The 15,947-nt window shown below is 52.1% G+C and overlaps 2 protein-coding genes across 10 annotated transcripts in view; one reads left to right on the plus strand and one right to left on the minus strand.

Annotated features, from left to right (window-relative positions):
- RALGPS1 (Ral GEF with PH domain and SH3 binding motif 1) overlaps positions 1–15,947 on the plus strand; it is a 262,271-nt gene that overhangs the window by 151,463 nt on the left and 94,861 nt on the right. The window lies entirely within an intron of this gene.
- The window catches only part of ANGPTL2 (angiopoietin like 2), a 33,955-nt gene that overhangs the window by 14,858 nt on the left and 3,150 nt on the right, over positions 1–15,947 (minus strand). Inside the window, exons 1-2 of one of the 2 annotated variants that reach the window (XM_072960160.1) lie at positions 7,794–7,892; positions 4,761–5,626 (exon numbers count right to left, since the gene is read on the minus strand). In XM_072960160.1, the coding sequence (XP_072816261.1) occupies positions 4,761–5,577 (817 nt within the window). In that variant the 5' untranslated portion in view covers positions 5,578–5,626; positions 7,794–7,892. Of the gene's footprint in view, positions 1–4,760; positions 5,627–7,793; positions 7,893–15,947 lie in introns of those variants that run through there. The other variant, XM_006205499.4, reaches the window with a different exon arrangement.

Consider the following 15,947-nt stretch of genomic DNA (forward strand, 5'->3'; position numbering starts at 1 on the left):
AGGCCATACGTGATACATCTTGTTCTCGATTGTAACCCACAGTCTAATTACATATTTCCTACCTCGTTGTTCAAGTTGTCCTTGCCTCCCTGGCCGCGGACCATCTGTCGTGAGGGATAGTTTCTGTGTGTTATCCGTGAAGCTGTGTGGTTGCCATCTGTTGTGGCCCCAAGAGCAGATCACAGTGACTGATTTTTATATATTTAAGGTTAACATATTAGAGAAATGGGGACTTCAGACTTTGCTATCCGTTAAAATGATGTGTAGACATAACCCCAGAGAATGTGTCCAGACTTGATTCAAATTAAATATCAGGTTTATCGGCAGCTTCAGTTGGATCCAATTTCTGGAATTCAGGTGCATGTAATGTTTTCTGTGGAAGAGCTCTGTAGTGTGAGGTGTACTTAATTCTGCTTTCTTTATCCTATTTTCACAGTGATGATGCCTTCATCATCAGAACGTTGAGAAGTCTAGTGACAAATCTACCAACGTGTTCCCAGAGCTCTTTTACAAGGAGCTGCCTGGAACCTGGTACATGAAATAGTGATAGTCAGGTCCCAGGCAGCTGGCAGCTGGGGTCAACCCCAGCATTTATTGAGTGATTTTCACACCAGTTCTCCTCCAGCCTTTCCATGGGAATGTGCAGTATCTCAGAGTGGTTAAGACAGGCTTGGGTTTGAGCCTTGGCTGAGCCACTTACTAGCCAAGTTATTGTGGCTAAGTTACTTAACCTCTCTGAACCTTAATATCCTGGAAATTACAAGTCCAGGGACCAGTGCTGGCTCTGCCGCTGACAGGCTCTGGCACGCGACGGGGAGGGCTGGGCCCGGGGATCCCAGAGGCCCCTAACAAGCTCTAATATTTTTATGATTTTATGGTCCCTTCTTTATCCATTGAGCAAACACACTGAGCTGATCATGTTCTCTTTCTCAGGAGAGAAAACAGCTAGAAATGCCTTCTCCTTTTGGTTTTTAAAGATTCATTTCAGACAAAGCCTGTCTGTGGCAGCTGGTGGTCACACTGCCTTCCCTTCTCTGACCAGGGAGGGCGCCGTGGCCAGGGGACTGGGCTGGCTGAGGAGCAGCGTCCCAGGCTCCCAGAACCACTTTGAGAGAAGGTGTCCTTTCCTTTGCCTCTGAGAGAGTGACCCCTGCAGCCTTCCTCTTTAACAGACCTGACACGTGTGCAGGGTCCACAGATGGAGGAGGAGGAGGTTGGGACAGTGTGAGTGGGAGAAAGAGTGGAGAGGAAGAGGGAGGGGGCAGCCACAGGACCCCCAGGGAAGAGGACCACAGGCAGGCCTTTGGCCCAGGCCTTAACACAAGCATCTCCCAATGGAAATGCTCTTAGGTCTGGCCAGACCTGAGAGAGACAGGACAAAACCCAAGTGAGACACCAGGGAAGCCAGGGGCTGCCCAGGCCTCCCTCACTCAGGCTTTCAGTGGCCTGGACCTGGCCTGGTGCCAGCCTGTTTCTCTCTGGCTGGGAACAAGCTGGTGAGTGCAGCTTCAGATAAAGTGGCCATGGTTCCCTCGGTCCCCTGGGGAAGGGCGTGCTGCGGGCTGAGTGGCCTGGACAATGAGGGAAAGGCTCTGAGGTTGCGGAAGGAAAGATTTAAAAGCTGCCAAGGCTTGGGTGCAGAGGTGTTTAATTGCAGAAGTGTTTCTGGCTGAATGATGCCCCTGGAACAAAGAATCCGTTGGGCCAGAGCACAGAAGAAGGTTTTGTCTTCCAAGACCAGAACCTGCCCCCAAGCTCTCAGAACAGGCCTGATAAGAGCTCTCTGCTGATTGGCTGAGAGAGACCATCTGCCTTTCCTCCCGGTTTAGGAAACACCAGGAAGGGGCAGGGCTGCTCTCCAGGCTCTGTCCGCCCATTCAGCTTCCACAGCCAGGTAGTCTTGGCTGGTAATGCCTGTGTGGGAGCTCGTGGTCAGATGAGCCACAAGGAATCTATTACTAACAATCAGTACCAACATTTGAGAGGGCTTTGCATGGGGAAGAAAAGGTAAATTATAGTGCATGCAAGTTATCTCCATACTAAAATCACTGCCATTCCCTCCCTCCCATGCAGGTGTGCTTCCTTAGGTGTGGGAGAGAGGGTTGGTTGTGTGCAGGAGCCTTGGAATGCACTTAGTCCATGCTGAATTATGAACGTAAAGAAGCAGGAGAGCCAAACCACTTGAGATGCCAGGATAGGGCCATGCCCCTGGGTCTCCCCCAGGGACCCACTGGTAACTCAACTCTCAAGTCCACCTGGTAAACTCTTACAGATCTTCCAGCTGCAACACTGAAGTCCCCGCCTCTGTCCAACTTGTCCCTTCTACTCCAGGCAGACTCAGTCATGCCACCTTAGTAGACGTAGTAGGCTTAATGCCCGGAGTCCCTCACGTGCCCCTCTGTGGGCACTTAGCGCACAGTGATACTGCCACAGTGCCTTCACAGCCCATAATTTTCATCAAGTTCCTGATTTCAGGTACTTTGTTATGTTGGTCCCATAAATTCTCACCATGTTCTGGAAATTTGGGGCTTGACAGATGCTTCCCCTCAGAGAAATCCTTTATCAGGCCAGACATGCTGATTTTTAGGGTCTAGAACTGGTGGGCGCTGGATAGGTCCCAGTGCATTCGTGCATGTGCCACCTCCCCCAGACTGACTTCCTGGAGGTTAGGACTGTCGTTTCCACCTGCACCCTGCCCCCACAAGTCCAGCACTGTGATGGGCAAAGAGTAGGTAGGCGCTCAACTATTGTTGGCTGCCCCACATGACGTAATACTGCATGCCTGATTGCACTGAGTTTCCACAGCAACCCTGTGACGTTACGACTCTTGTCCCCATTTTACGGAAGAGAAATTGAGGCTCAGAAGAGTTAAGTACCTTTCTCATGAGCAAATAGCTAACAAGGGGTACAGCCCGGATGCAAACTTAGGTCTTTACTCCTACACTGTGTATCTACCAGCTCAGTTCAAGCTCAAGAATATCCTGACATTTTTGAGTCAGAAACCAGAGATGCTTAAGTGAGAGGAGATCTGTTCGGTGAGCACTGAGGTCAGCCTGACTCCCATCAGAATTCCATTTGGTGTCTGTGGGCACGTTTTACCTTCTGGGTATTATATCAAGACATACTAGCACACTCTGCACTCTCTTTTGGAACTTCTGATTTAGGACAGGCATGTTGATGAACCAGTCATCAGCTGTAGAATGCCAGAGCTAAAAATGGACTGTTTTTTAAATGTCAATCTCCTGTTTCAAGGAAGAGACCAAGACCAAAGGAAACTCATAGATACCATTGTTGAGACTTACCATGTGCCCAGAACTGTGCTAACTAAATGTTTTGTAGTATTTCATGTAATTCCCAGATGGGCACTACTTAATCCGTTCCTCAGTTGACAGATGGGGAAACAGAGGCTGTGAGGGACTAAGTCCTGCCTGATGTCCCAGAGGTCATCAGTGAGGAAATCAGAAGATGAATCCAGGTCAGGCTGCCCCAGAGCACAGGTCCTCACCCTGGACACCCAGTACAAGGCTTTGCTGCGAGATACTGCGGGAGGGTGCTCTGCCCTGCACCCAGCTGCCCCCACAGACCTGCAAACAGTGCCACCCTTGTCCTTTGCATGGGCCACCCTCCTGCACTCAGGTTCAGCCTTTCTCTGGAATTAGCAAGCTACTGCTCTTCCCAGTCCTGGTGGTTATTTTCAGAAGTGTGAAATAAGTGTAAAAGAGGATATTTTCAGTGAAAATATCACCCTGCTTATATAACGAAGTGGTCCCAAAATCACTGACTTGGAGCAGATATGTTGTTAGTTTTTGCAAAGATGAATCTAGTTCTTATACGACAGCCCATTTGGAAGGCTCCCGGGGTCCTGGATGAATGAGAGGCTGGGCTTCAAGGGGCTGGGCTCATCCTCCCCAACAAAAACCCCCGGCCCGAGTGAGGATTCCCAGAGTCATAGAGCACAGAGGAGTCAGCTCCAGCTTTAAAGTGAAAAGGCCTGAATTCAGACCCAGCCTGAGAATACTAAGCCTGTGAGCAAGTTACTCATCCTCTCAGTTAACCGTCCCAAGGCTTTGCAGGGGTTAATGATGTAGTATGCACGAAAGTGCGTCAGCATCTCAGTCAAGCTTCAGAACCTACAAGCAGCCCTATTCCTCCCCCATAATGATATTCTGAGAATTACCATATTTTAAGATGAAACATGTATTTAAGAGTATAAGGAATCATACTGAAAGTTCTAGACAGCAGCAGACTCTAGGAAGTGTGTGGGTTTTCCAAAGCACTCCTTCCCATCCCCCGGCCCCTACAACGTGTTCATCATACTTTTGCTGTGATAACACTTTCTTTTCCTCTGATCCGTTGTTTCTTCACTGAGCATGTATCGAATGCCAGTTCTGTGCCTGGCACACACAGTGTGAGAGCTTGCAGGAGAGACATCTTACCTGGCAACACTGAGCACCTCCTGCAGAGCCCAGCAAACTCAGGCTGAGGGTTTTTCCTATGAGAAGCCAAAACACTTGTTCTCTTCTGAGACCCCACCCCCACCCCATTTCCTGGTTCTACCTTAGGGCTTCCATCTGAGGAATGTGGTCCCCCTCTCACCCCACCGGCTCCAGCGGCTTGGCCCAGGGGACTGCTGGGGATTGCGTAAGCCTTTGGCCTGGCTTCAACTTGCCGTGGCTTTTCCCCCACTTGTGGTCACAGCCAAGGGAAGCCTGGCGCCGGGCTCTGAGGCCCAGATGGAGCGGGCTTCTGGAGGGACTTACCCGACGGCTTGTCTGTGGAGGACGGGAGGCTGGTGAGGGTCGGCATGGTGGGCAGAGGGGGCGGCAGCACCTTCAGGTTCTGGTCGCTCTGGATCTCATTGGTGGAGATCTGGTTGATGATGCGGTTGTAGGGGGGCGGCTGGTAGACGCGGGGCGGGGCGGCGGGGGGCGGTTGGGGCATGGGCCTGGCGGCGGGCACGCGCTGGCAGTGTTCCTCCAGCTGCGCGATGATCTCCGACTGGTTGTGGGCCAGCGTGGCCAGGTGCTGGTACTTGTGCTCCAGGTCCTTGTACTTGCTGGCCAGCTGCAGCATGTCGGCCGTCTGGTTGAGGATCCTGTTCTCCAGCTGGGACAGCTCCAGCGCATTGTCCCGCTTGCGGATGATCTCGTGCAGGAGCTGCATGTAGAGCTGCGTGACCCGCGAGTTCATGTTGCGGCTCTCCTTGCGCAGCAACTTGACCTCACTCACAATGCCGCCGTCCACCTCCACCAGCTGCTGCAGTGTCTCGATCTGCCGCTTCTGCTTGAGCAGCTCGTTGTTGAGCAGCTCCAGCTCCTGCTTGTGCACCCGGTTCTCCAGGAGCACCTCGGGCTCCTTGGAGTTGACGCAGATGGCGCCCGTGACCCGCTGCTGGGGCACGATGAAGGTGTAGGTGCACTTGTCCGGGGACTCGCCGGCCCGCTTGTACCTGTTCAGGTAGATGAACTCACTGGGCGAGCCCTCCTCTGTGCCCTCAAAGCCATCCTTCTGGCCTGCAGCAGCTCCCAGGGTGGCCAGCAGTCCCAGCCACCAGCATGTCACGCACAGTGGCCTCATGGTCCTTACAGAATGGTGGTTCTTCTTTGCAAAAAGAGCCTATGAAAACCTGAAAGTAAACAGAAGGGGAGACTCAGTAATGGCCCTGTCCCTGCCAGCAGCCTGTGCCATAAATGAGCTCAGACTTCCATCAGCAGATCTTTCCAAAAACGCAGCTTCAGGAGGCAGCCCTTCTGGGAGCCACAGGAGGAGAGAGGAAGGCCCCAGCAGAGGTAGAAGGAGACAGGAGGGGATCCGGGCATCTGAAGGCAGCAGGCCATAGCCCTGCCACTCCTGGAGCCAGCTCCAGTGCCCACAGCCTTCTTACTGAGCTCCTAGCCTGGAGCCTATGAACCACACGAGGGCAGCTTAAAGCAGGGAGGGGAGGGAGAGGAAGAGTTCTCTGACCTCCCTTCTCCTTTGCCTCACACTCCTCAGACTGCGAAGTCTCCCCTGGACGTGCCCTTTTTAACACCCATCACAGCTGTGATGAGTCTGAATTCTGTGTGATCTTTTTTCATGGATCTATGCACCATGAGAGCCGGTGCTATGTCTGTTTCCATCCTGTATCCCCAGGAGGCTGCACTAAGCAAGCTTTCTGAAAATATATGTGTATATTTTAATAGAGGTACTGATGATTGAACCCAGGACCTTGTGTATGCTAAGCATGCGCTCTGCCACTGAGCTATTAACACCCCCTCTACAAATATTTGTTAAATGAACAGATTGCTAGACATAGTATTGAACGTGTTCAGTGTGTCATGGACAATGTCAGTGGAAGGATGTGTCCAGTCACGTGGCTTTGGTCTTCGCTCTGGCCAAGCTACAGAGCCCAAACAGGAGCAAACAACTGAGCTCTTCTAAATCCAGATGTTTGCAACAGCCAGTAACTGCGTGGTCCCCATCATTGCAACGTGATTAAACCAGGTGGGAGCAGAATACAGACACGTGTCTCCAGATTTGTTTCCATTCTATTCTTAGACCATTTGCTCCTTCCCCAGGCATCCATCAAACATCTGCCTATGCCAGGCGGTGTGCTGGCTGCTGGAAATGCAGCTGCACACAGGACAGAGCCAGCCCCTGCCCTCACAGGGCTTGCCCATCATCGCGGCCCCTGGGAGCCGTGAAGCGGAAGTAGTGTATGCTGCAAAAGGGTGTAACAGGGAACTGACCTAACCAGAGGGGTCAGGAAAGCTTCCCTGAGAAAGTGACCTTTATGCTGACCCTGGAGGGATGAGTAGGAGTTAGCCAGGCCACGGGGGAGGGGATGGACACGCATAGATCCCTCTCGCCTACTCAGGAACGTGGCTCCAGCAGTTCTCCCTCAGCTCTCTGGCATGATCACATTTTTCCTACAATCATGCTGTTATTTCTTTCAGCTTAAAGAAAATCCTCTCTTGACCTCCCATCCCTTTTCCAGCTACTATTCCATTTTTCTGCTCCCCTTTTTAGTAAAACCCTCTAAAGAGTTGCCCATACCCACTGTTTCTAGAAAGTCCCTCTCTTCCTGTTATCTCTTGAGCCCATTCCCATCAGGCCTGGCCCCCTCCCCTCCATTCCAAGTGTCCTGGACAGGATCACCAGTGGCCTCACTTGCCAGGCCAAATGGCCAGTAAGTCTTGGTCCTCATTAATACTTGCCTCTTGACACTGTGGGACCTGGCTGATCCACCCCTCTTTCCCAGACTTCCTTTCCTCCTGTCTCACTGGCCACTCCTCAGCTTCCCTTGCTGGTTCGTCCCCCTTTTCCTGTCCTGGGCTGGGAGCAGGCGGGCAGAGCTCAGTCCTCAGGCATCTTCTTTACCTCGGTGGTCTCATCCAGTCTCGCGGCTTTGATCACTTTCAACCACGGATAACCCCCACATTTATCCTCCAGCCTAGGCACCCCACTGCCCCCCGCCTTGAGTCCAGACTCATACATCCAACTGCCTCTTTGACATTTTCGCTTACGTACTTCTACTACCTCTGGGCATCTCAAACTTGACTTATCCAGAAATGAACTCCTGGCGTTCCCCATACCTCCATTCCAACCTATTCATCCCAGGTTTTCCTGTGTTAGCAAATGGCAACTCTGTTCTTTTGATTGCTCAGGCCAACAACCTTGAAGTCATCCTTGATCTCTTTCTTTTTGTCATCCCCTATGTCTAATTCACCACCAAATTCTAATAGCAATATCCTGAGAATATTCTTAGAGCCCTCCTGCGTCTCCCCACCTCCCCTGGTACAACCCACCCTCACCTCTTGCCTGGACTCAGCTGATCTCCCTGCTCCTGCCCTTGTACATTACAGCCTGTCCGCAACCAAGTAGCCAGAGTGAGCCTTTTAAAGAAGTCAAATCAGGTCATTCTTCTGCTCAGAATCCTCTGGTGGTTCCTCATCCTGGAAAAGAAGTTAACGGGTCTCCAAGGCCCCCGACCTGGCCGTGCTCCCTCCCTGGCCTCATCTCCGGCTCCTCTCATCCCCGCGCTCGCCGCCCCCACCGCACTGGCCTCCTGGGTGCTCTTCAGGCTCACTGGTGGTGTGGGGCCTTTGCGCTTGCTGCTCCCTCACCTAGAACGCTCTTCCCCCTTCCTCATTGTGCACACCCTCGCCTCTTTCAGGTCTTTGCTGAAGTATCACTTCCCCATGAGGCCTTCCCTGCTTATTTAAAGTTGTGACCCTGGCCACCTTCACTGTCAGACAGTGTCTTGCTACCCACCCCCATGAAAGGAAGCTCCGTGAGGGCAGGGGCTTGTCCGCTTTGGCCACTGCTCCACGCATAGTGCCTAGCACAAGGCCTGGAATACATAGGAGCTCAGTGAATATTTGTGGACTGAATGAAAAGACACACCTACAGCAGTTACCACACAGTGGGGTGTGCTATGAAGAGGGGCCAGGGAGCCGAAGGCAAGTGACTGGCTGAGGGGGTGGGGAGCTGCCCAGAAGGAGCCCGTTTATTACATTTATTACTAACGCCCATAGCATCCATTTGCTGAGTGCCCACTGTGTATCTGGCCCTGCACCCAACATTCTGCAAGTGTTCTCTACTTTATTGAGTTCTCACAGTGTCTTTTCATAGGTGCTGTTGTTATTTCCATTTTACAGGTGAGGAAACTGACACTCAGTGAGGCTAAGTGACTTGCCTGAGATCACAGAGCTGGAGGGTGGCAGAGCCAGGACTCAGCCCACATCTGATGAACTCAGACCCTCAAACTCTTAATGACTACTCAGAAATGTACTTCATCTGGTTTCTAGTAGTGAAGTATTAACATCACGACTTTCTGACTTCGCATTAATTTACGTTAGAATGACAACTGTGACACAGAACCTGAAGGTTCTTCTCTTCCCCTGGCCCCTTTGAGGGCTTCTCTGGTGGGCAGCCTGGGTCTGGGCTCCACCTTGTACTGGACAGCGAGTGGTTACAAAACAGACCTGTGCTCCCAGGGCCACGCTGAGCTGTTTTCCACTTGAATGAGAAAGTCCAAGCCTGGTTCCGAAGGCCAGCTCAGGCCTTCAGGCCAGGCAGAGAAAGGTGTTTGGAGCCTCTGGTTTGGGTTGGGCTATGAGGTAGGGCTGCAGTGACGTTAGTGGAAACGGAGCTGAGTTTGTGAGTGTTTGCCTAGTTTCCAACGGGCTTTGGCAGCTCCTGTGCTGGTGGCCACACCCGACCCACAACAATGGGGAGGAGCCGCCCTCCCAAGCCAGGACCGGCCTGCCAGCACTGCTTTGCCCCAGGCCGCTCACCTGCAGCAACTGGGACTAACACCTCTCTGTGGGGCGTGATGCTGCTGTGGATGCCCTCGAGGACCTCCACTTTGGCCAAGACACTGCCATGGGCCAGGGAGGCAACCTAGCTCCAGGAGAGGGTTGGCTTCCAGACCTTCCCAAGCCTCAAGACCTGGCAGGGTGGCACTGTTTACCCTTGAGTTCTGTCCCCTCCCAAGTGTGGGCTCTCAAGGCTTCCCAGGCAAAGCTCTGTGCCCTTGGACTTGAGACCCTGAAGGCTGAGCCTCTTCTGTGAAATGGGGTATTCCAATGCACCCTGCATTAGGTTAGGAACGTTGAAGTGCTTCTGAAACTAGAGATAGGAATCACATGATAGCAGCACGAGAGCAGACAGCCAAGCCGACGGGCAGTGAGGATGCTGACCACGCAGTGTGTCCTGCATGTGTACCATCTCCTTGGATCCTCCCATACCCCTAGGAGGCACCCTGACTGACTATCCCATTTCACAGAGCAGGCCCTCCCCAGGAGGTCTGTCTGGCCTCCTCTCCCAGCCTTGAAGGGGTCACGGTGTCCCCAGCATCTCACACAGCGCTGGGCAGAATGGTGAGGCAAGGGACGTGCAAAGGCAGTCAGTAGCTGTGCAGTCTTTGGAGAGCATCTCTTGTGACTGTTGTAGCTTGACAGTTAACACTCGTACAGGTTTCCAGGTTCACAAGGCCCTTTGTGTACACATTATCTCATGTAATCATCACAACATTCAGAGCTAGTTAGCATTCTGAAGGTGAAGAAACTGAAGCTCAAGAAGGGGTCAGGTATCTTGCTCAAGGTTTCATTGCTGGTGGTGGGACCTGTCGTGACGCCACGTGATTCTGGGTCTTACTGTCACATTTCCATGGGGTCTGGGCTTGGCATAAGTGACTTGGAGCCTTTTGGGTTACAAAAGAAGGAAAGGGACAGGGCACCGTGCTGGGTACCTGACATACATTGTCCCGGGGAATCCAGCGAGGTTGGTACTCCCTACCCCACCCCCCACCCCTGGTTTATAATTGATGACACTGAAACCCAGACAGGCTCAGTGACTTGCCCAGGAGCACATGGTAGACAAGGGCCAGAGTTGACTCAGTCCAGAGCTGGGGTCAGCCTGACACCAAGGGCTGTGCTCTTTGTGTTGCCCTTGGCCTTGGAGTAATTTATTTTCCTTAAAGATTCCAACCCCCCTCCTCAGTTTTTTTGCAAGTTTGGCAGTTCTTAATGGGCAGTAATGAGTTTGTTTACTTTTTCTCTCAATATTTATTCAAGTAATTGCATCTCAAGAGAAATAACCCCCCAGCATTCCAGCCATCTTAGATCTGGAGAAGAACTCAAACCCAATCAAAGAGATGCTCCTCAGTTTCTTCCTATGACCAACAAAGAAAAGCAAATCCAACTGTTTTCCTTGGCTTCAAAATGAAAATAAAAACGATTCTTGAAATTGCTTTTCCACATTGTATTATGAGGAGTTTCCATTATGCACGGGATTCCCCCCCAGCCAGTGGGGCTGGTGTGACCGACCCACGTGATGGACTCTGCATACTGGGAGGCCGCCTCACCAGGGCTTGGGTCCCTCACAGCCTCTGCTGGGCAGCTCTGACTGTCCCTGATTGGTCTGGTGTGGTGGAGCCACGCACCGTGTGTCCTCATTCCTCTCAGCACCACAGCACTGCAGCCAGGTGAGGGGCCACTGGGTGGGAAGAATCATTTTCATAAGACAGAGTTGTGTGTCCTGCCCTGTGGCAGAAGCTGCTTTCCTGGGGTCATCTTGTGAGCTCTTACTCAAAGGTTAGGGGTAAGAAAATTTCAGTTACTAAAAATAATAACTACAGCCAATTATCACTGCAACCCATGCACTTTATTATATACATTATCTCACTTCATTCTCAAGCCATTATTTCAGGGTTGTCATGGATGGTGGCCCAAGTTGTGCACTGGGCAACTCTGGGGAAGCACAACTCACATTGATAGTCTTTGTAGTTTTGTATGAATTTAATTATAGCAGTTTTCTAATTCCCACAGAGATGCTTTTAAGGCTAACAGCAGAGCTAACAATTATCTTCATTGCAGGTGAGGAAACTATTGAGATTCAAAGTCCATGAATCATTTTGCCCAAAGTCACCAACTTAACTAAGTAGCAGAGTCAGTAACAGAACCCCAAAATATACACCATGCTGAACATATACAAACAAAAGTTCTGAAGTGACAAGAAACTCAAAAGAGATTATTCTCTGACACCCTCCCTCCAAGGCAGAGGGGAAACAGGAGAGCTCTTGGGACCCCCAGGACCGCTGACTCTGAATTAAATCCAGCCCTCAGGATGGTGATTCATCACTAAGCCATGTTGTAGTCCTGTCTGAGGGTTCACAAAACCCATCCCTTCTTCCCCAGCCAGCTCTGCTCCATCATTCTGTGATTACAGATGAAAGCCAGGTATGAGTCCAAGCCAGAGGCACTGCAGGAGGCCTGAGAAGTAGGCCTCTGCCAAGGCAGTAAGGGAATCTGGAACTGCCACCTGGCCCCGAGCATGCCCAGCTGGCCCCTGACAGGAAGCTAGGGATTTGAACTATGCTTGAGTGAATTCGATAGACCTGAGCACGAATCAGGATGTTAAACCAACATCAGGACAGAGAAGAAACAACCAAAGCCTCAGAGTTGACAATTTTTCCTTCTAAAGCTGGTTGAGATGAATGATGTGCCAGTCTCATAGTACCAAATCATTTGGTAATCCAGGATGAGGGAGGGATCCAGATAGAGGAAAATTCCAGAAGGAAAGGCCCTAGATCTAGGGCCCAGCTGAACACATGACCGATAGTATAGCTAATAACAGCTGTCACTTGTTTGTTGTAAACTTAGTGTGTGCCCCACCATACTGTGTCTCACTGGCGCTTGCGACTCTGTGAATAGGAGACCATGTGTGCTGGTTGGCCCCAGTTGAGGCCTGGTGTCTTACTAATTATTAATAGCACTTTCTCTTATTCTCAAAAGTGTCCTGATTGGGTAACAAACTATATGATTCCCTTACCTGGGAGAGAGGTATTATCTTCATTTGCAGTGGAGGAAACCCAGGTCCAGAAAGGTTAGTCACTGCTAAGAGCCCTTGGAGTAAATAGCGGGATGGGATTCCGTTATCAACTGCAGGGTCCATGCCTTCACTGCTATCAGGATTGTCTCCCCAACCAGTATGAATAAAAGGTGCCTGTCTGTCTGCTTGGCCAGGATGCGGATTACTTCTTAGTCACTCTTGACTGAAAAAGTAGAAAAGGCTTTCAGGTCAGCACAAGGGTGAGTCTTGTTGGATGTTAGAAACAGCTTCGTGATCATCCAAGTGGTGAGACCCCAAAATGGGCATCTAGGATGAGCAGTGGTGTCCTCACCTTAGAAAACCTGGAGAAGGAACTGTGCACCACTTGTCCTGTGTGATTCACCACCAGCCTGGAGGCCAGGGAGGGAATAGCCACATCTCCAACTGCCATCCCCTCCCGGCCTAGGATCCTGTGACTCACCCCCACCAGAAGGCAGTGTGGGCACCCAGGGAGTCTGGGGCTGATTCCCAGACTCTGCCAGTTCAGCTCTCATTAGACCTTCAAATGAGCCATTTGTCCATCCATCTAGCCTTCCATCCATTTAGCCTTCCCAGCCAGCCAGCCATTGTGTGTTGCTCCAGCCTGGGTCTAGCCCTGTCATGAGTGATGGGAACACAGGCATGAGCCAGAGGCAGGTAGGGTAGGACCAGACAGATGTGCCTAGAAGAGTGACTGGAGAGTTGACTCTGCCTGATGCCCGGGCCCCTGTGCTCCTGCCACTGGTGCATTGTTGGCTCCAGGGCAGGGCTGAGTTCATGGTGGAGGCGGTTGTGGTCATACTGTGAGATCACAGGGCAAGAGGGGATGTGGTTAGGCAGTGGGGAGCTGGTTGCCTTTGCCAGGAGGACAAGGATTCTGCTATCTCTTTTTCACAGTGCATTATTTGGGAACCATTTTGAGATTCCCCCAAAGCCTATGCACTGAGCCCTTTGTGCCAGGAGCCTCGGCCAGCACAGCAGAGGCGGGAGAGTCTGCAGAAGCCATTTCAGAGCCCGGCTCCTGAGTTGGCTGCTGCATTTCCGGCAGTGCCTGGAGTGCTCTGGAGCCCTGGAACTGGAGGAGCCTCAGGCAAGACAGAGAAGCCAGGGATGGGGTGGACAGTGCTGCCCCAGGGCGGCTTCCTGGGAAATCCAGACCTTGCCTGGATCTGCTCTTCTGGGCCAGGCTGAGTGGTTGGCACCAAGGCCACCTCGGCCTGTTGGCAGGGCTCATTCCTTGAGCGCTTGGCCAAGCACTTTGGGCCTACCTCACTGATCCCAGCAACTCTGTAAGGCAGGGGCTACAGTTATCCCCATTTCACAGATGAGGAATCCGAGATAAGGGATGAAGTCTTGCCCAGGCCATAGAGCTCCCAAGTGTGGAACTGGGCTTGGAACCAGGTGTGTTGACTCCAGAGCCAGCTCTCTTCCTGACACCGTACCCAGCCCCCTGCCCTCCGCATCATGTGCAGCTCCACACTGAACTCGTATCTGGTCATGTCATTGTCCTGCTTGAAAACAGAGCCCATGTTGTCATGCCTCCCAGCCTCTGCACGTGCTGTTCTTTCTGCCTCAGCACCTTCCCTGGGTCCTGCCTGATGCCTGCCTGCCTTCCTTGCTGAGTTGACCTCATCAGTTGGCTTCTCTGAGAAGCCAGCGGTTCTCAGTGAGGACCCCTCCCTCCTCCAGCACCGAGGAGCAGCCGTGGCTGCTTCCATCACAGCACCCGAGACACGCAGGAGACACACAGCTCGTACTCATCTGGTTCTCTCCCCCCCGGACTGCGAGCTTCTTCAAAGCGGGCTCAGGGCGGTTTCCCCTCTGAATAGCCAATAGCCAGGATGGCACCTGGGTGACTAAATAGGAATTCAAGGATTTAATTGAGCATTTCCCCTATGTCAGCCACTGTGCTGGGGGCTGGAGATGGAGCAGGAGCAAGGTGGGTCCCTGCTCTCAAGGGGCCACAGGTATTGGTGAGACAGAGACCAGGTATCAGGGCCCTGATGGGGCGGCTCAGGGGGCTGGGGGCACCTAATCCAGCCGGGCGGAGCAGTGTGGCGCCTGAAGTTAAGAGGCATTTTGTCTGGCTTTGAGATGCCCTTCCTTCCTTTTATTCGTTCCACTCTTCTCTGTCTGTCCCTGAGTGGGTCCTGGAGGTCCAGCAGTGACTGAGAGATAGGAGCTTTCGCTCGTGGAGGTTGGAGGGGGACCATCTTGGGCGGGAATTGGTCATTCCTGGAGCTGGGTGAGTCCTCAGGCATCTCTCAGAGATAAGAATCGAGTTCATTTAGGGCTTTTCTGAGGTGGTCTTGGGTGTGCCTTTCTGGAGGACTCGACAGCAGCGGGAGGCTGGGGCTCTGGGGCTGCTGGCCCCACGGCAGGCTGGTTTCACCAGAGAATTGACCTAACACAATAGCTTGATTGTAAGAGGCCTCGCTCCCCCACCACTCCAGCATGTTAACATTTCTGTGATCAGAATGTGTCTTCCAGCTGATGTGTACGTGTAACAGGACATTGTAGCATTTTAACCCCCCTCCCAAAGCTGTTATTAGGTCAGTCAATGGCTTAGAGTCCATGTGAGGGAATATGGTTTTGTCATAGGAACTACCCTCAGAATGAGGTTCTGGTGTGACCTATCTATCACCACAAACTCCTAGCTGCCAGTGGCTGAATAACTCTTCTATTTGGGGTGTTTTATATAAATTCACAGAAAAGAAATGCTATTCAATGAATTGATTCATTCTTGAGATTCCCACAGTATGTTTGTCGAGGATGGCAGTGGACTCAGAATGAGCCCAGATTTGGGTTTGAATCCTTGCTTTTTGGCCCACTGGTGGAGAGACCTTGGCAGAGGTGCTGCACTCTCTGACCCTCAGTTTCCTCCTCTGTAAAATGGGGACAGCAGCACGCATCTCTCAGGACCCTCGTAGTGCCACATGCCTCCTCCTCACACGTCTCCCACGTTTTGCGTTTGTGTGATTATTCGATTCACCTTCTGCCTCCTCCCACCGGGCTGTGGGTGCTGTGAAGCAGAGCCCCTCCCCCATCTGACTACTGTTGGTTGAGACCGTTTCAGATGAAGTGGGCTGTGACGCAGGGAGGCCAGAAGCTGAATGTACTTGCCTTGGGCGGGGCAGCTGCCTGTTCTGTTTGTTCTACTATAGCTGCCAGTCATGGTTCCCCGATGTCTACTCAGGAATTGCTCAAGTGTGGCTGGTGTAGGTCATGAAGACCTGTGATCCAGTTCTGCAACCCTTGGAGTCTCCAAGTAGGGGTGCCGGACACTCACGAATGGTATCCCAGGCACACAGAGGAATGTTTGCCCGAGGCTCTGCCCACTGAGCTGGTGCCAGAGCTGCGTGGCGCTGCCATGGGGGACAGCCACACAGAGGACCAGGTGCATGGGTCTCTGAGATAAGACAGCCTGGCTTGGAATCCGGTTCCACCCCTTATTGACTGCAGTACCACAGGCATGCTGAAGCTCCTCTTAAGAGGGGTGGCAATGAGGCCTGTTCTGTCTCAGAGGTAGGCTTCTATGACAAGCAAATGATGCATGGAGTTGGATGAGCACATGGTCTTCAGAAGGGGTGGTG

This window comes from Vicugna pacos, chromosome 4, assembly GCF_048564905.1.
Source record: "Vicugna pacos chromosome 4, VicPac4, whole genome shotgun sequence".
NCBI classification, from domain to species: domain Eukaryota; kingdom Metazoa; phylum Chordata; class Mammalia; order Artiodactyla; family Camelidae; genus Vicugna; species Vicugna pacos.